This window comes from Columba livia, chromosome 15, assembly GCF_036013475.1.
Source record: "Columba livia isolate bColLiv1 breed racing homer chromosome 15, bColLiv1.pat.W.v2, whole genome shotgun sequence".
NCBI lineage: Eukaryota > Metazoa > Chordata > Aves > Columbiformes > Columbidae > Columba > Columba livia.
Window position 1 is genome coordinate 1,275,295 of NC_088616.1, and position 19,301 is coordinate 1,294,595.

At 43.3% G+C, this 19,301-nt stretch overlaps 1 protein-coding gene across 7 annotated transcripts in view; it reads left to right on the forward strand.

Moving 5' to 3' along the window:
- Positions 1-19,301, forward strand: part of MRTFB (myocardin related transcription factor B) — a 79,524-nt gene that overhangs the window by 37,350 nt on the left and 22,873 nt on the right. For 5 of the 7 annotated variants that reach the window (XM_065030428.1, XM_065030429.1, XM_065030430.1 and 2 more), the window contains 5 exons: positions 8,242-8,307; positions 10,577-10,632; positions 12,730-12,805; positions 13,852-14,013; positions 14,579-14,763. In XM_065030428.1, the coding sequence (XP_064886500.1) occupies positions 8,242-8,307; positions 10,577-10,632; positions 12,730-12,805; positions 13,852-14,013; positions 14,579-14,763 (545 nt within the window). The remainder of the gene's footprint in view (positions 1-8,241; positions 8,308-10,576; positions 10,633-12,729; positions 12,806-13,851; positions 14,014-14,578; positions 14,764-19,301) is intronic. The other 2 variants (XM_065030431.1, XM_021293693.2) reach the window with 1 other exon arrangement.

Sequence of the window (19,301 nt, forward strand, 5' to 3'; positions counted from 1 at the left end):
GTGGAGCCTGAGCCGTGCCCCGGTACCGGCACCTCCTGCCCTGCCGGCAGAGCCGGGGCCCGGGAGCAGGCATCGCCAGACTGTTTGTTCCGCCGGGTCGGAGCACTGACCCGCCAGGCTGCGGCTCGGCCAGTGCTGCTGCAACAGAAGCCCCTGCGGCTGCGGGACCCTTGTCTTCTCATCGCTAATCCTGTCTCAGATCATATGAAGTTATGAAACCACATGTGAAACCATGAGTTTGTTGCTGTGCTGGAGGTTTTCTTCTTTCCTTTCACAAAGTATCTGAGAAAACATGTATGTACCTCAGCCTTTTTAATGCAGAGTCCTTCTTAACACAGCAGCTTTGCTGTCACCATAAGCCACCAACTCACACACTGAGCAAGCACCTGCAGGGATCTGGTGTTGTGGACACAGGGACATCGCTGACACCCCGGTCTGCAGGCAGCACCTCCCCCAGATACACGTGTTTGGTGGTGTGGATCACTGTGGATCCATGTGCTCGGTGGTGTGGATCACTGTGGATCCACATGCTCAGTGGTGTGGATCGCTGTGAATCCACGTGCTCGGTGGTGTGGATCGCTGTGAATCCATGTGTTTGGTGGTGTGGATCACTGTGAATCCACATGCTTGGTGGTGTGGATCACTGGAGATCCATGTGTTTGGTGGTGTGGATCACTGTGGATCCACGTGTTTATCCAGAATTTCCACCCAGGATGGTAGTGATTTTTCTCATTTTAAAGGTTTAAACCAAATTGCGAAAAGTATAGATTTTGCTTTTTACATATCCATGCGCATATGTGTATATTCATCCGGCAGATGTTGCGGTCATGTGTTTGGAGGCTTGTGTATGTTCTGGCTTGTTTCTAAGCAACATGTTCCATAGCAATAGGCTACAATACAGATTGTCCTATATCCCAGTCATTAGAAGCTTCTCCACTGATGATAATGTTATGCTTTATATTTGTGTTTTAAATGTTTGCAGTTAGCTATCTTTCCCATCCAGCCTATTGTTTGCTGCTTTCAGTGTGCTGATGCTGCTTCTGGCAGCGGTTCCGTGTGCATCGTTACTGGCTTACAGAAAGAGCTTGAAAGCACAGGGGTATGATTGGGAAGATTTGGAGGTCCTGCAGGGTTTCCCTCCAGAATTGTGAAGTTTCTCTGAAATGGCCCTCAGGAGACGCTGCTCACATCAGAACGTTTATCAGAACATTTCTGAACTGAAATGAAAGTAGAACTGGATGATCACTTCAGCATGCATCAGAGGCTGTTTCACTTCTCTAATTATTTTGGATATAGTCTTAGCAGTAAAATAACATATCCAGTAATGGAAAAAAGAACATTAAAAGTATATAAAATAAGGGGGTTTTTACAAAAACAAGAAAAAATGAGTAAAACATTTAAATTATACTCCAGCAAATGTGAAAGTTTTGAGGACTGAAGCCAGTATAACATATTCACTCATGTTTAAATGATGTCTGATTTTTTAGTGATGCATTATTTTTATTTTTAAATGGAGAGTATTTACCATACTGTATCACCATTTTCAGGCTGATGGGAAGTGAGCACCACAACTTTAAATGCATTTTATCTTTAAAATGCTGTGTATCTCATTGAGAATCACTTCCAACAGATTACAGGTAGCTAAATATTGTCATGGCTTTTCCCCTCCTTCCTTTCTTCTTTCCTTCCTCCTTTGGCATGCCGTAGAAACGGAGAACGCTGCACTGCCGGATTTCTGCCTGGACACGTGCAGTGAGCAATGCCAGGTGCGAACTAGCTGCCGTATTCCATAACCTCCCTGAAATGTGTGCCCTGCATAGCACCTGCTCTCTCTTTTCCTTAACAAACAAAATATTCCATTTATTAACTTTTTAGTGCTATTCACAGAACAAATATTATTTGAAAAGATGAACCGTTTCTGTCTCAGTAAAGCATTCAATGAATTATAAATAGAGAACACCACCCCATGTGGAGTTGAGGGAGAAGCAGTCACAACTGGGAGAAAGCAAAACGTCTGTCTCGGGATGATTAACTCCGTGTAAACTGCGGTGTTTAGAATATGCCGTATAGACTTTTGAGTCCAAGCAGACGGTGTTTAGGGTGCCAGGGTAACAGCTGGAAGAGGCGCAGGGTTAAGTCCTCCATACTTGATTTCTGCAGCTCTGCAGCTGTTCTGTGGGGCTGGGCCAGCATTCTGATACAAAGCTGATGCACAGTGCACCCGCCCTCTGAAAACAGACTCTCCTCTACTTCACTGCCACCTCCTCCTCATGCACTTGTGTTTATGTTGTAGTCCTGGTGCCAAATAACTGGTTACAAATCACTTTGGATCCGGGGTGCAGCAGAACAGTCCATCTCCTGCAGCGCCATTGCAGCCGGGACGTCTGTTAACGTCTGTTGTGTTTCCCCCTCAGCGTGCTGGAGACCACGGCTGCATAAAGCCCGTTTTAGGCGGGCAGCAAGCAGTGGTGCTCTCTGCGTAGCCCGCTGCGGTGCGCAGGCCCTGGCGCGGTGTTGCCATGGCAGCCCGGCAGCCTGCGCCGCGGCGACGCCGCCTTGGAAATTTCCAAGGGATACGCAGGAATCTTGGACATTACATTTTCCCATTTTTACTTGCAGTTTTAAGGGTTTAAATAGCCAATATCCAGTGGATTTTAACTTCGCAAGAAATAATGAGATGATGACATACAAAATGTAAAAAAATGTGGATTTCTTTTTCTTTTGCTGTCGTTTGAAAGAGCTGTATGCTGTCAAATGAGCCCCTGTAACTGTTAAATGTCTACAGCTTTTTGCTGTTTCATAGTACCTTCTATAGAAAGACAAAACGTAAATTTGATTTGTAACTAATAGGCTATGTCATTAGCTGTGTGAGATGTGGAATTATTAGTGCTGGAACTGTGCACAGTGTGGGTTCTGGTGTTTTTCAAGGCAAGCAGCAGTGGTGACAGCCTGTCAATCAGTGCAGATAGCACTGTTCCTGCAGGACAACTATCCATTTATTTTTGGCCTCTTTACATTCCAGTGCTTGTGATTGTATAGCACTACTTTTGAGACGTCTTTTCCATAGGCTACAAATTACAGATTAGCAACAGAAGTGACTTGCTCAACTTTGACAGTAGCTGTTTGTCCCGGGTGATTTAATAACAGGTATCCGTTTGCGGGTGAGCCCTGGCCGAGCTGCTCCGCGTGTCTCCCGTCCTGCTCCTGCCCAGCCCAGCTGTCCTCGCTGACCTGCCGGGTTGTGCTGGCGCTCCTATGTGCGGGATCCGCTGCCTTGGGTCATTTGTCAGCGTGTGTGAATCTCAACAGTACTCACCGGTTGGAAACAGGCAGTTAACCTTATATATTGCTATATAGAAATATGTTTCAAAATGATTGAGTGCTTTGGTTAGCCCTTTTGTAGCCGGCATCCCCGCTCCCCGCAGTGCTGGCACAGCAGCTGCAGGACTGGGAGCAGCAGCCCCGGCACTCAGGTTTTCAGGCGGTGAAAAGGTGGAACTCCAGGGCAGTCAGACTTTATGACAGTCAGATAACCGGCCGTTCTTACTGCGACAAGGAATTTATGCTTTTGGGTTTTGTCACTAAGTATTAAATAAGCGATCTAAGATGTAATGATCATTTTATTGACTGAAGAAAACACATGGAAATTTTGGAATCTCTTCACATGGTGTTAAAAGTGTTAATCTTAAAATCATACACTGACTTGAAAATAACAAAGAGCACCCTCCGTTGCACTCCCCCTCCGCCCGGACGGGAGCCTCACTGACCTCTGTGTGGCTTTTATGCAAGGACAATTTCTTAGAGCTGCCGCGGTGTGAGGGGGATTCCTGCCAGACAGTGTGAAGTGCCTAATATCTGTGTCGTCTTTTAGCAACTGCTTTTGCCCAGCAGTGTTAACATGGCCCTTCTTTTGCACATACATTTTAAATATGAGGAACAGTATTACTGATGTTCATAGTGTGTTAACACCTAAATCTTTGTCAACTCTGGGCCTTTATTTTGGAGATGATTTTAGATGTGAGGCAGGTAACTACCTGATTTTACAAGTGTGAAAGTGAGGTGTAAATTATGGGGCAACAAGCTGAGTGGATTTACTCTGATAAGAACAATCTGTTAAAGATGGTGTTTGAGTAAGTACCGTGCTAAGGGGAACTTGGTTTTGCAGCACCTCATGCATTCTGGGTTCTCCCTTCCGCAGGTTCCACACTGTGTCTGTGAGCGGTTCTTTGTAATAAAGGGCAAAAAAAACACCCCAAAACAAACAAACAAGCAAACAAGCACACCAGCAGCCCCCCAACACCAGAGCAAATAGTGCAGTATCATAACTTTGCCTAAGGTCTCTGTGGTTTTTAGAGTTTTTTGGAATCTTTATTAGGTTTACCTCTGTGTGCGTTGCTGTTCTAGAAGTCTCTTGCTATGTGGATATCTGTATGTATGATAAGCAGAGTCTGTATTAGATTTAATGACATTAGTTTTAAACCAACCCACGTTCTATTCTGCAGAGAGTTTCTCCCTGCAATAAATCAGCAGTTCTGTGCCAAAAGTGCAAAGCTGTGTTCCATTCTCACCTCGGCCATTCTTTGAAGATAGTTTCATCACATTTTCCTTATTGAAAACTTGTGATTTAGTTTCCATGGCTCCCACTTGCCATGTCTTTCTGGCTGTTCTCTGAGCTGCTTTTAGTGGGTCCTCATTTCCTTTGGAGCTTTTCACAAACCTCATTGCTGTTCTCTTCTTTTTTACCCGCTCCAGGTGAATCTCGGGTATAAAGATCCTGTGCAGGGCTCAGTCCGTCGCGCGGCAGCGACAATGGAAAGGTCACTGCAGTGTGACCTGCTCCGGCACAGCCCCGTGACCCGTGTCCTCTTTGGCCCCGTCGCCGTGCAGCTCAGGGACAGGTGTTTTAAAATAACATATTTAGGGGGTTTGTTCACAATTAGTTTCTGTTTAGAAACTTCCTTTTCTTTTCTCATGCGTTCAACATTCAAACAACAACAAAAACAATGGGACACCAAACTGTTTTTAAACTTTCTTCATTTGGGAATTGTTTGTGAAAGCCTTTCTGATCATTTTCATCCCACAGTCTCACCAGTGAACAATGAAAATGCGATAGTTGCTAAACGCTGAGCCGGTGAGGTGCGTTGAGACTGTCCAGTCCAGCCATGGGACCTAACAGTGGGCATCGTCTATCTTGGGGCAGACGAATACAAGTCTGATCCTTCGTGTAGGAAAGATGAAAAGCCTTATCTGAGAGTCACGTCAATATCTGGATTTGGGAGAGCCAGACCGCTAATTAATAAAGAATAAATTTCTGATAAAACTCTGCCCCTTTATATGTAATTCTAACAGTTAAACTAATTTCTTTAGAAAACACTGTCAAATTATTTTGCACATCACATTTGAGATTGCAGTGATATTACTGCAGAATTTTGAGTAAGTCTAATAAGATGAAGAACAAGTATCTGTTATCTGTAGGTTTCATAGGGTAGGTGTATGCGCTTCCTACCAAAATAAGTTTCCAATTTAGCCAGCTGTACAACTTGGTGAATTAGTGAGGGCTTTCAGGTGTTCGTTACCAGCTCTGCAGAAGTGTGATCGTTTTACAGTGCCAAGGGCAGTTTGAAGCTGTTTAACTTCCCCACTTCTGTTTGCTGCCATTGGAAAGCACCGTACTAGCAGTGCTGGGGTAACCACAGCTGAGCCGGCTACACCTACAAACCAGGTTCTCTTATAAAGCTCAGTAAAATAGAAACTATGAGAAAAAAGCATATCAGAAATCAGAACTGCCATGTACCACAAATGCATTATTTTTTAATAGATGACTTGCCTGTCTTATGTTGGTACATGACTCCCATCAGTGATAACATTCTTGCACCCGTCGTAATATTCACTTGTTGATCCGCTGTGTTCCAGGTGATGAGATTGAAGAAAATACTAATTGTGATTCAGTTGCTGTGTCTGATGTTGTGTATGGGCTCTGCCCTGGGCGTTACTGGTGTTGGCGCAGGGCCTTTTCCTTGGAGCCCTGAGCCTGAAATAAAGAGGCGTATGTTTAGAACTGACTTGTGGCACATCTGTAGTGTGTTTAGCCTTCCAAGAAAGCCACATTTAAGTATGGTATAAATTTGGACCAAATATATCTGTACAGCATGTAGGAGATTCCTGCCCCGCGCAGGACATGCTTTTCAGCCCTTTCCCATGGCTTCCTCGGCGTGTTAAAGGACGCGTGGTTTGAGCCAGGAACAGCACCAAGCCCAGTTTTCCTCTCCTCAAGAATATTAGGTCTGAAATAGGGTAGTCTTGCCGGGCTGTTTGTGAACTCTCTCACCTCTTGTGGATGGCTAGAACTTTCTTAAGATTTTTAAAGGGATTGCCTGTTTAGTTTTAAGACTAACTCTGAGCTTTCTTGATTTTACACTTGTAAGCGAGAGAATCAAAACAAGAGCCCCTGAGGTTTTTGCAAACACCACAGCAGTCGGTGCCTTTCTCAGTGCTCAGTAGGACGTTCTTAGAAGCAGTCCCAGGGACAGAAGCTTAAACATCATAACACTATATGGTCTGCTAAAAATGCGTTTCCATTAAAATGTCCATTTCTGTAGGAATGGGCAAAGTCCTGACCCAATACCTTATTTTTCTTAATTGACACTTTCTTGGAGGTATTTTCAAGTTCCCAGAGGAATGAATGACTTTCCAACAATTTACATTTTACAGTTGTCCCTTTTGCATCCTCCCGTCGCGGTCCTTGGCCGCTCTGGTGCACCAGTGCCGCGGGGTCCGAGCAGAACCGCCGTGCCGCAGCCCCACGCTGTTTGTGCTTCAATCCTCAGTGTTTGTGTGACACAAGAAAATAATGTCCTTGTTTTCAGGACTTGCTATTCCTGCTCTAATGCCTTAGTCAGAGGAGTATCCTTCCTGTACCGCAGCACAGGAAATAGGCTGGTTCCTTTTCAGTTCTGGAAACAATGAACTTGGTCCTTAGCGTAATTTTTTAGAAATTACATTCATTTTGATGTTTTAGACAATACATTAGTTTGTTTTGCTTCCTTGTGGAATACAATGGGAACAGCACGTCATAATCGTACATCCATAATAAGCTGGCGACGCAGGATTTAGGAATGTAAATATCACATCTTTAATGTGTTTTGTTTCTTGACCATCTCGTGTTCAAAAGATGCAATTTCACCTGAGGGTGATGGCTGTATGTGTTGAAGAAATAATGAAGCTCTCTGCTACATCAGTACAGAAACAAAAGGGCACAACAGAAGGAACAAATGTCTACCTTGGGTTTTTCTTCTGGGAACATTTCCAAAAAAGCCCTGACCTTTGAAATCCAGCCTTTGTGTCCGTGCCCCTGGTTTTGTGCAGTTCCTGGCGTACTATTTAATGTGTGTCACATCGGTTGTTCTTACAGTAACAATAAGATGAGAACCTTTGTACGTTTTATGAAATGTACTGAAACATAAGTTACCTCTGAAACAGTAAACGGTTTTTGACAGTATCGGATTGATTTGGGCCTTGAAATGATTATAACACTTAATCAGGAGAACAGCATTTTCTGGCGTTCAGAGACATGATAAATTCTGTTCCCGATTGAATCACTGTTTTGGTGTTTTATAAAACACCAGGTGCAATCTGGCTCCTCTTCAGGTCCTTGTGTTTCAGCAGGATTTATTTAAATGTACAATACACTGTTATATCAAAAAAATCCTTAAGGAAAAATGATCAACCAAACACATAAAGCCTTGCTTTTAAAATGCTCTGCAAACATAATTTCTATTTCGGCATGGTATAGTCATGTAAGATTGGTCTAAGACATAAGCAGGCTATATAATCAATATGTGTTCCAGTTCATGGTATAAACTCCTTATACCTCACAATGTTTTATTGGATCTATTATCTAACAGTAGTGCTATAAGGGGAAGACTAACTCCTAGGTTTAGCTGTATTCTGGATCCCTCTCGTGAGGCCGCCCCGATGGGAAGAGTGGATGTATGTGTGATGTATGTCCCTTTAGCAGATGTGACCAGAAAGCAGCACACTGCAATCAAACCAGGGGAAGCAATGGCTCCAAACTGTGTTAATAGCAGTTAATCCTTAACGATCGGTGTCGTAGAGGTTACTGTCAGTCTACACACATACAAAAAGTATTTCTAAAGTTGAAATACTTGGTATGTTTTGACTGTTTTTTGTCCTTCAGAGGGATGGTGTTCTCACATGTGAATGAATGGTCTCTTTTGGCAGTGCTTCAGCTGAGGCTGCAACAGCGACGGACACGGGAGCAGCTGGTGGACCAGGGCATCATGCCACGTAAGACGTTGTTTCTAGTAGTTCGTATGACTGTACTGAATGAATTGAGAGCTGAATATACAAAATAACAATGATAAGCATTTCTGTGAGAATCACGAAAAATAACCAGATCGTTTGAAAAAACTTGCGGGATCCTTTTGGTAATCTAAATGAATCTGAAGTCAGTTCATCATGCTCACCTAGTGTTTCAGTTCAAATAGCCATCGTGATGAAAACACAAGATTTGCAGTCTGATTCTCCTTTTATTTTCTCTCTTTAAGTTATGACTAATCTTACTAAAAATAGAATTCTATAAGTGAGTGGACATCAGTAGCAAAGCCAGCAGGCTTTACAGAGCGAGGGTTGCCAGACAGAACGGAAGGACACATGAGTTGTCGCTCGTGCCCCAACAGAGCTGTCCTGTAGCTGTGACGTGGTGGGACGTCAGGCCGTGGATTCCGCTGGGCATCGGTCACCAGCTCCAGTGACCTAATGCAGAAGCTTCTGTGCCCAGGCCCTCCTTTCCGAGCACGGACACCTTCCCAAGAATACGGGAACAGGCTTGGGGGATTTTGTAGAAAATTGTTTTGGTTTTTGCACACTTTTCCAGTTGCCAGAAGTTCCTGATCAACTTCCTACATCTGGCAAACTTGGTTGAAGAGTTTTTTTATTCTCTTCCAAAACAAAGATTATACAGTGGTAGAGATTCCCTGAATGCCCTTAGATGTTGTCTTTGGAAGAGCTGAGCTGCTGCTGACAGTGTGAAGCGTCTCGCTAAGCAGCAATGTCCCCAGATCCCTGAGTGCAGCCGGAGCTGCGGTTGTGGTTTCAGGCTCTGTGCTGCCCGCCCTGGGCTGGCTCCTCGTGACAGCCGCGCCAGAACTGACCGGTCCTGCAGGAAACCTTTTGTATCGCTAACTCTCTTCTCCCACCGGAATTGAACAGCAGAACATACTGCTTTCACAGGCAATTAATGCCTGTAAATTTGGATATTTGCTACATTTGTATGTCTTCACTCACAGCACTGCTATTTTGAAAGTAAGTAATTGGCATGCGCTAGGCAATTGCACCTTGCTGCAATTTTCCCCTTTATTGATTTCAGTCTGTCGGAGATGATGGTTGTTTCAGCGGCAGCACCTACGATACCTAAAGCAATTTAGGAACCACTGGATGGTCTTCCTGAATACGGATGTTTACTGGCCTAGGATTCAGTTGCAGTTAACTCTTTCTTTAGAGATGTTCTGGTGTTCCACTTGGGCTCCCAATGCCTGTGCTGATTGTTTAGTATAACATACTGTGGAGGTCAGGCTGGCCTCAGAGTGAGGGGTGCCCAGAAACCATCGAGAACCCCTTAGGGGACAGTGTGGGTGAGACTGGGCTCAAGATATCAGGTCAAAAGATTCATCTGTGAAAAGTGACTTTTCTTAAACAAAAACCTCAGCCATTGCTAATATCAAAATTATGTCAAGCTATTGTAGATAGCCCGGTGAGCACTGGTGAACTCCAGCTTGAAACAGTATCCTACAGCCCATCTCTGTGAAGGTTTCCAGGTGAGCAGCAGGTAGCAGATTGCTTTGCGTCACCGTCCCAGCTCTGTAGTGCTGATTATCTTCAGGAACAGAATGATCTGCTGCTTCTTGAATGAAACCCGGCAAAGAACTTGTAAACTGTCAGAAGCGTTACAGATTTTGTTTTGCAGTGGCTTATCTCTGCCAAAAGTGTGTCCAGTGAGATGGGTCATACCTGCTGCCTTTTCACTTCCTTTCAACAATCCAGTTGAGGTGAAGCACTCTGTAATTCATGTTGTTATTTCTAGATCAACAGCGGTTTTTACTCTTTTTAGCTATTTAGCATCCAACTATCATTCTGTTTTCTGATCTGAACATTTGGGGCTTCTACACTTGTTTTTTAAATCAGCACAAATAGTTCTTAAGGGATGGTCCAGTTCCCTCTAGTAACAGCAAGTATGAGGTACAGACAGATAGTAAATACGGTGGAATAAATGAAACAGTATTTTGGTGTTCAGAACATTACCTCCTAAAATTTCTACTGTGGAACAGTTTTGGTAAAGAAACCCCATTGTACATAGTGGAAGTTACCTGTTACGTGGTAATATCTGTTAAATGTTCTAATTATTCTGTAGAGGAGTGTTGCTCTAGCATGAGTCAAATGTCAGCGTGGTCAAACACAACTCTGGGATGGTGCTAAACACCCATACAGACCTGCTGATCAGGATGTTTCTTTTGGAAATCAGTTCCTGTCATTTTTAACTCTTACTCTCCCTTCACAGCTTTGAAAAGTCCAGCTGCATTCCACGAGCAGATAAAGAGCCTGGAGCGAGCCAGGGTAAACCGCTTTGTGTAAACTTGTTATTAACATCTGAAAATGTTGTACCTGATGCAAAATTCTCTGAGTACATGAAAAAACAATTACTGTTACAGTAACAACATTCACTTTTATCTTGGAAGAATCCGTTAAAAGAAAATATTGGTGTCAAATTGAAGAGGAACTTTGTTAATCCTTTGCACATCAAAGGGGGGGAAGTCCCAGAATGTCAGGGGTTGGAAGGGACCTGGAAAGCTCACCCAGTGCAATCCCCCCATGGAGCAGGAACACCCAGATGAGGTTACACAGGAAGGTGTCCAGGCGGGTTGGAATGTCTGCACAGAAGGAGACTCCACAACCCCCCTGGGCAGCCTGGGCCAGGCTCTGCCACCCTCACCGGGAACAAGTTTCTTCTCAAATTTAAGTGGAACCTCCTGTGTTCCAGTTTGCACCCATTGCCCCTTGTCCTGTCACTGGTTGTCACCAGAAGAGCCTGGCTCCATCCTCCTGACACTCCCCCTTTCCATATTGATCCCCATGAATGAGTCCCCCCTCAGTGTCCTCTTGTCCAGCTCCAGAGCCCCAGCTCCCTCAGCCTTTCCTCACACGGGAGATGCTCCACTCCCTTCAGCATCTTGGTGGCTGCGCTGGACTCTCTCCAGCAGTTCCCTGTCCTGCTGGAACTGAGGGGCCACAACTGGACACAATATTCCAGGTGTGGTCTCCCCAGGGCAGAGCAGAGGGGCAGGAGAACCTCTCTGACCTACTGACCACCCCCTTCTAACCCACCCCAGGTACCATTGGCTTCCTGGCCACAAGGGCCAGTGCTGGCTCATGGTCACCCTGCTGTCCCCAGGACCCCCAGGTCCCTTTCCCCTACACTGCTCTCTAATAGGTCATTCCCCAACTTACACTGGAACCTGGGGTTGTTCCTGCCCAGATTCAAGACTCTACACTTGCCCTTGTTCTATTTCATTCAATGTTTCCCTGCCCAGCTCTCCAGCCTGTCCAGGCCTCTGATGGCAGCACAGCTTCCAGTGTCACCACTCCTCCCAGCTTGGTGTCACCAGCAAACTTGCTGACAGTCACTCTATTCCCTCGTCCAAATCGTTGATGAATATATTGAATAATACCGGCCCCAGCACTGCCCCCTGAGGCACTGCACTGGATACAGGCCTCAACTGGACTCTGCCCCATTGACCACGACTCTCTGGCTTCTTCCCTTCAGCCAGTTCACAGTCACCTCACTACCCGATCATCCAGACCGCACTCCCCCAGTTTAGCTGTGAGGACACTGTGGGAGAATGTGTCAAATGCTTTACTGAAATCAAGATAGACCACGTCCACTGCTTTATCATAATCTCTCCACCTCGTTATGTCCTCATAAAAGGCTATGAGGTTGGTCAAGCATGACTTCCCCTTGGTGAAGCCATGTTGACTGCCCCTAATGACCCTCTTATCCCTGATATGCCTTGAGTTGGCACCAAGGATAAGTCGTTCCATCACTTTCCCAGGGATGGAGGTGAGACTGACTGTAGTTACCCGGGTCCTCCTTCTAGCCGTTTTTGAAGACTGGAGTGACATTTGCTTTCCTCCAGTCCTCAGGCACCTCTTCCATTTCCCAAGACTTGGCAAAGATGATGGAGAGCGGTCCAGCAATGACCTCAGCCAGCTCCCTCAGTACCCGCGGGTGCATCCCATCTGGACCCATGGATTTATGGATGTCCAGATTGCCTAACTGCTCCCTAACCCAGTCCTCACCACCGAGGCAGGCTCCTGTGTAATACGTAGCCCCCTCCAGTTAAGGAGAGGATGCTCCAGTCAGTACTGTGTGCTCGTGCAGCACTTCTCTAGCACACCTACACTACTGTGATTTTGAGTGTGGTATCAAATCCAGAACATTGCCAACTATGTTTGGGGAAGGTAGAAATTCATTAACACTGCTTAACTGATAGAAAAACAGAGCAAACCATATCCACTACTGCCCATGTTCTAACACCATGGCCACCCATCTGAATGCAACTGCAAATATTCATTGATTGGACATCAGTGATTTATCAAGCTACTTGGACTTCTCTTGTAAACAGTAGTTAACACTATTTCCTCATTTCTTTACAGACTGAAAATTTTTTGAAGCACAAGATTCGAAGCAGGCCGGACCGTTCTGAGCTGGTCAGAATGCACATCCTCGAAGGTACGTCCCGGCTCTGTGCACCTTCTGAGCTGCTGGCAGAGGATCTTCTGCTATGCACTCAGTTTCCTGACTGCATTAGGCTTTGGTATGAATTATTTCTAGATTCATAAGCTCTACTTCTACAGTGGCTGTTGTAATCTCTATTCTAAATCTGTTTGATAATAGATACATCTGTGGCAGTTGAAAGTATTCTCCACTGTGTATTTGCTTGCAATCGTATATTGCTTTTCTTCTATAATGGTAATTATACTGTGGTGTATGTATATCTAGTGTATATATTGCTTCCATTTCTACTCATACCCTAAAATAACCTGACTGCCTTGTACTTTTCTCCCCCTTACCCCCCACTATCCTAAACAGTCTTTGATAAACCCAAATTTTACCCTGTTTTGCTATTTTCCTTGTTGCTCGGGTCATTTGAAGCACTGGTGGGTTTAGGAATGGAGCTGGATTACTGTGTTTCACCATCATCTTGCCAAATCTTAAATTGCCAAGTAACCATCGTCCAAGTTAATTTCATAGCCATTAGATCCTAAACCCAGACAGGAGTTTCCATATTGATAGATCACACCCATATTCACAGACTCTCTCCATAGGCTTGTTGAAATAGACTCAAATTTGTGCCAGAAGCGGTTTTTAAAGGTAAACTTCTGAAGATGTTTATCAAGAGAGAATTCAAAAATCAGTGGAGTCATGAAACCCGTACCATAGCGCACACTAGTAAACCATTAGAGCAGAAAACGCTGTCTTCAGATTATAATTAGCATTTGTTATTTTATATTCCCTGTTTTATTGTCAGACGTTATACAAACGTTTACCAAAAGTATTACTGCTGTTAAAAAAGAGGTTGTAGGAAAACATGATCATAGGGATGAACAGTATCTACTCATATAATCTTATTTTTGCTCATAAACTTGAGAATTTTCAGAACAATACTTGCCTGCCTTTGCTAGAGGTGGAATGGTCATTGCAAAGCCAACACAGTGCTGTTTGTCCTGAAACTGGAGAAAGCTGGAACGGAGTGTTGAAATCAGTGTGTGTTTCAGAGACCTTCGCAGAGCCGTCCCTACAAGCCACTCAGCTGAAGCTGAAGAGGGCTCGGCTGGCCGATGACCTGAACGAGAAGATCGCACAGAGGCCCGGCCCCATGGAGCTGGTGGAAAAAAACATTCTTCCCGTAGACTCCAGTGTTAAAGAAGCCATTATAGGCAAGTAGACGTCCCTCAGCTTCTGTTGTCTAGGTGGCATTGTGGAAAATGTTAATTTAACTCTGGAGGGTACAGTACACCGGAAAAAACATACTTGAAGTTTATTACTAATTACTTTTTCAGCATCTGAGTCCTAAACTGTCATCATTTAATTAAAGTGATCCTATTTTAGTCAAAACTAAGTTACAGTTGTATAGCTGGGGTATAATACTGTCTTTAAAAAGACTCGTTTCTTAAGAAAGATTATTACAAAATAGTCAAAAGTACGTGGCCATTATTCAGTCTGTCATAGGTGTCTGTGCACTCCACATATGTTGTACGTACCTTTTAATCTCTTATTAATAAAACAACTTCTGATATGCACTTAGTTTTATTGATTGCTTGAATATGATTTAATATGGCCGTCATTATATTAGAACCACAGTAAATGCTTACATACCATATGTTTAGACTGTGCTGAAAACTAATCATTTTCCAGCAATTAGCTAATTCTGCCATCCGTGTCTACATTTAATTAGTGTAACTAAAAAACCCCGTTTTGCTTGTTTCTTTGTAAACCCTCTAGCAGTTGGACAAGAGAATTATCCTCAGGCTTTGGATGACTATTCCTTTGACGAGGACAGCAGCGACGCGCTGTCCCCGGAGCAGCCGGCCAGCCAGGAGTCACAGGGCTCAGCCGCCTCCCCCGGGGAGCCCAAAGCGAGCGACTCGCCGTCCCCGCTGACACCAAACGCCACCGCGGCAGCACAGGTACGGTTCACAAGCGCTGAAACTAAATCTGCGACGCGTGCTGTTTGGTCTGGCACTGTGGAGATGGGGCAGAGCTTCACACCCAATGAACATTTGCTGTTGCAGAGGAGGGCCTGGGGCTCCGTGTTCTGGTTTGGGGTGTATGGACTAGCTCCCCGGCTTAGCTGTTGGCAGTGATGAAATTCCCATAGACTGTCGTAAAGCCGTAAATTCCCTGAAATTCATTATGGCCTGTTGCAGATCTACAGCTTTCCCAGAAGTTGTTTAAAAGGTCATCTCCATGGTTTACTCCAGCTGTTATTGATTACTCAATGTCTGTCTTCCTTCTGGGCAAGGTCTTGAACTCATTTAGAATTAAGCTTAGCTGAAACAACAACAGTTGACGTCAGTTCCATTCTCTCCAGAAAAGTCCATAAAAATAAGCTTTCCCACATAATTTAAATGTCCCCTCCTATAGTTTTAAAATACAGCCTAAGAAATTTACTATATAAGAAATAAAAATAACCTTTATGTGGGTTTTTCTGTGAGGGTTTTAGTATTTTCTCAGATTCCTTAGAAAGAAAAGAAGGTAACTAAGTCTGCCATGGAGAATTTTATCTTCTATTAACAACTGCAAACACAGGATTATATGCATGGTCATACGTGACCTGGGTGCTTTCTAGAGTTTTGTGCACAGTGCTTGATTCACGGGTCTTGATCTTCACCTTTGAGTTTATTAGTTAATGGGGTTCCATCACAGCATTGCAGATACAAAGTGGCTTCCAAGTGACATCAGTTTAATAATATTGCACTCAGCTTTGTGTACCTGATGTCAATATATCACGTGTGTACAAACACATTTCGATAATGTTGTCGGTTTTGTTTAATTAGCTGAAATGTTTTATATTAATTTGAACAGTATTCCTAAAGCAGAAAGTGTCAATTTGATGGAAATTCAAAAGGGTTAGACTTTAATTTGTTTAATTTCATGCAAGTCTGTACCTGGTCAAAACGAGTTGGTTTAGCCTGTGTAACTCAAACATCGAATTACTTTATTTTGAAAGAATTTAGGAGGGTATCAAAATTGACCAATATGAGAATGGTACTGCTATAAATGTGTAACGTTCTTCAGGTCGATGTTGATCAGCTGTGATGTCTAACAGATGTTTTACAGGAGGATTTCTGAGAGTGTGCCTTCATCATTTTCTCCACTAGACAAACGAGAAAAAGATGCGTAACTTTGTAGCTCTAATTATTTTCATGCTTGTCTTTTTATTAAGCATTCTTTTGGCAAATGCATTTATTTATGGATTTAAACTCTCAAGAGGATTCGTAGCAAAGCCCAGGGCTCTACATAGGGAACTGTGCTGAAATTTATTAAGACACAAAGAAATGATAAGGCAGAACCAAATATTTAGTTCTTACTGTATAAAGTAATGCAAAATTAAACAGTTAAATATGAGATAAATATTGTTCATGCTCCAAAGATGTTATTGTCTTAATTGTCTTATTGTTATTGTCTTATTGTCTTATTTGACAGCTGAGTAGTTCAGGACCTGGAATTACTCTCTTCAGTTTTCTTATTACTGGAGTAGCCAGAAAAGTATTGCAAAGTTCATATCACAAACCAAAGCTGGATACAGAGTTTGGCGCTTCTGGTTTATTTTGTTGTTCTCCAACGTGTGAACTAAGATGTGAACTGCATTTCACATCCACAGAATGTAATTGGTGTTCAATAATTTGAAAACAATCCACATGAAAGGAGATTCTTAAGTAAAGAGTTGGGTTCCTAATGGAGAGTTAAATCAAAATACTCAAAGCAGTACATGCCAAAAGCTTTTAAAGTAGGAAGCATAAGACACGTGATTGCAGCAGTGAAATAACGGAGCGCTTGAACTTGATTGAAAAAGCACTTCAGGTAGAACTTCAATCCTTTGCTCATGGATTTCACAACGTATTACAGCCGCTTCTGTGCACACATCTAAAAGGTGAAGCTGCTTCTCTGCAGAATAAAACAGCTGCTTACCTTGTTCCTTTTGGAATAAGGAAGAACAGCACCTCATGTCTCTACAGGAGACGAGTCTGGGAAATTGCTCTTTCATTCTTTTCATTTCCTCTGACAAATTTTACATTTTATTACAACATAAAATACAAAGAATGTTTGAAAACAGTGAAGTGCAGCCAGAGTTCTTCTCAAGGCTTCCTCCTGCACACACTTCCAGCCCTCCGAGCATGTAACATAATGGGGAGACCCTTCAGCTCTTGTTGACTGGTGACCTAAAACTTGCTTTAACCTGATGTATTTGCATCTGGTAAGGAATAGGCATTTTAACTAAAGCACTCTAAATAGACTGGTTGTGGTGTTCACAGTTCTGAAGACATATCTTCAAAACAGCTGAAGTATTTTACTCGATGAGGCAGAATATAATGACTGTTCTCTTCATATATCCAGCGTACCTTGTTGACCTGCTTGTCTGCAGCCAGAAGAAAAGGTCCAGAAATCATACTGTCTGTAACTGGAAACAGAACATCTGTTCAAAGGAAATAACTTGATTACTTAGTGAAGTAATGGAAAGATTAAGAGGCTGAGACCTATTAATTTAATTTTTTTAATTTAAAAAATTATCAAAGAAATGATATGCATGGTTCATTGCTGTACTTAACACCTGCAGGTAAAATTGGGAAGACGGTAAAAATCTTTGTATTTCATGTAGCCATTATAACCCTTTGTAGATTAGGATAACTAATATAAGGAAAAAGCAATGCACTATGAATTAGGGAGGTGGAGGGGGTTTGGTTTTGTTCTGGTGTTGGTTTGTTGTTTCGTGGTGTTTGTCGGACTGTTTTGAAAGTTGTTAACTTTTCTCTTTGAAAGCGTTTTGTTGTGCTGTTGTTTTCATAAGCTATAGAGGGTTGCTGAATAGTATGTTTGAAATCAAGTCATTTGTTTAGGTTCAGGAAGGATCAGAGCGATGAATGGTGAAAGATTAAGTAATGAAGGAGCTGTAGGATCAAACATTTAAAATGCTTTTTAGATGCGACTTCAGGAAAAGAAAATGTAGGAATCAATGAATATCAGGAATCATTAGAATTCTCCCATGCTTTATGCTAACACTGTATATGACTAATACTGTATATGACACTCTGATTCAAAGACAAACTGCTTTTAAATATTACTGCTGTGACTAGAGTAAGCCTTTTACATTTGATAGCACCAGGAGTGCAATATGTTGGAGTACAGCATCCAGAGCCCTTTCTTAAAGGCTAAGTCCCTCTGTAGTCCCCTGCCAGTTCTTAGGTGAGTCCAGCGAAGAACAGATACTGTGTAGCTATCGGATGCTTTCCAGAGCAAATGCTTTGAAAGCTGGATTTAAAAATAGAGGCATTTGTATCTTGAGCCCGCCACATGAGCTGACACAAGCCCAGGCAGGCGTGCGGCGCGGTGAGCGAGCAGAGCTGCCGTGCCGAACGGCGCGGGCTGGGGAGCGGCACGGGGTGCCTGGAGCTGCCTCTGCGCACCTGGACGTTGGAGACACAGCAAAACGTGATAAACAAACAGAGATAGAAGGGAAAATAACTATAATTTAATTGCAAGCAAAAGTCAGCTTAGTGCATGCAGATGGGAAGCCTGATAAACGCCATCCCAGAAATACAAAAAAATACAGTTGCAAAATGTCTGATTTAAGCCCTTTCTGGTGCAATCTCATGGGAGAATAGTAAAGCACGGGAAGAAATTAATTAGGGAGAAGTACCGATCTGACTTAATTGGAATGCAAGGTTTTAGAAGGTATTCTGAAGAAAAAGAATATTTACTGATAGGAATATAGGGAAATGGATGGACTTTTATAAAAGGAATATTGTAGTAGGTGATCCAATTGCTTTCTTAAACAATGGAAATGAAAGTGATCTCATTTGTCTGGATTTAATTCTGTATGATATTGAATGCTGGCAAAACCAGAGAAGATGGTGATTAGTAGAGATAAGGCAGAAAGAGGAAAGCACTGGGTTGAAAGGAAGTTGGCAGGAGTTGATCTGAGGGCATTCCGGTTTTATGTTATTAACAACCTTGACATAAGAATGGGTCACGTACCAGAAGCTGGAGGGCACAGTCAGCACAGTTGGATTGCTGGTATGCAGGAAGAACTGGTTGATTTGGCTTTTAGGAGAGAGATAGAGTTCCAGTAGAACAGAACAGTTCTTAAAAAAAATACACAAGACATTTCCTTTGCATGAAAAGGACCCGTGGTGAGCTGGGGCCTCAGGTGCAGGCAGAGGGGAAGGCACACGGAGCGGTGTTGAGGGTTTAGATTGCGGGGTGACAATCAAACACTGGCAGATGTATTGTTCACCTCCTCTCCTCCCCCCCCACCCCTTTTGTCCCTCCCTCTCCCCCTTCCCACTCAGCACAGGCCATCCGGAGGGAAAGAAGGACAGAGACAAGAGAATTGGGAAAATTAACAATGTGTTACTAATGCTACTGATAAGAATAGAGAAAATAATACAGAATATATAAAACCAATCTTGAAAGTCTCAGCAACTGCAGAGCCGGCACCCGAAGT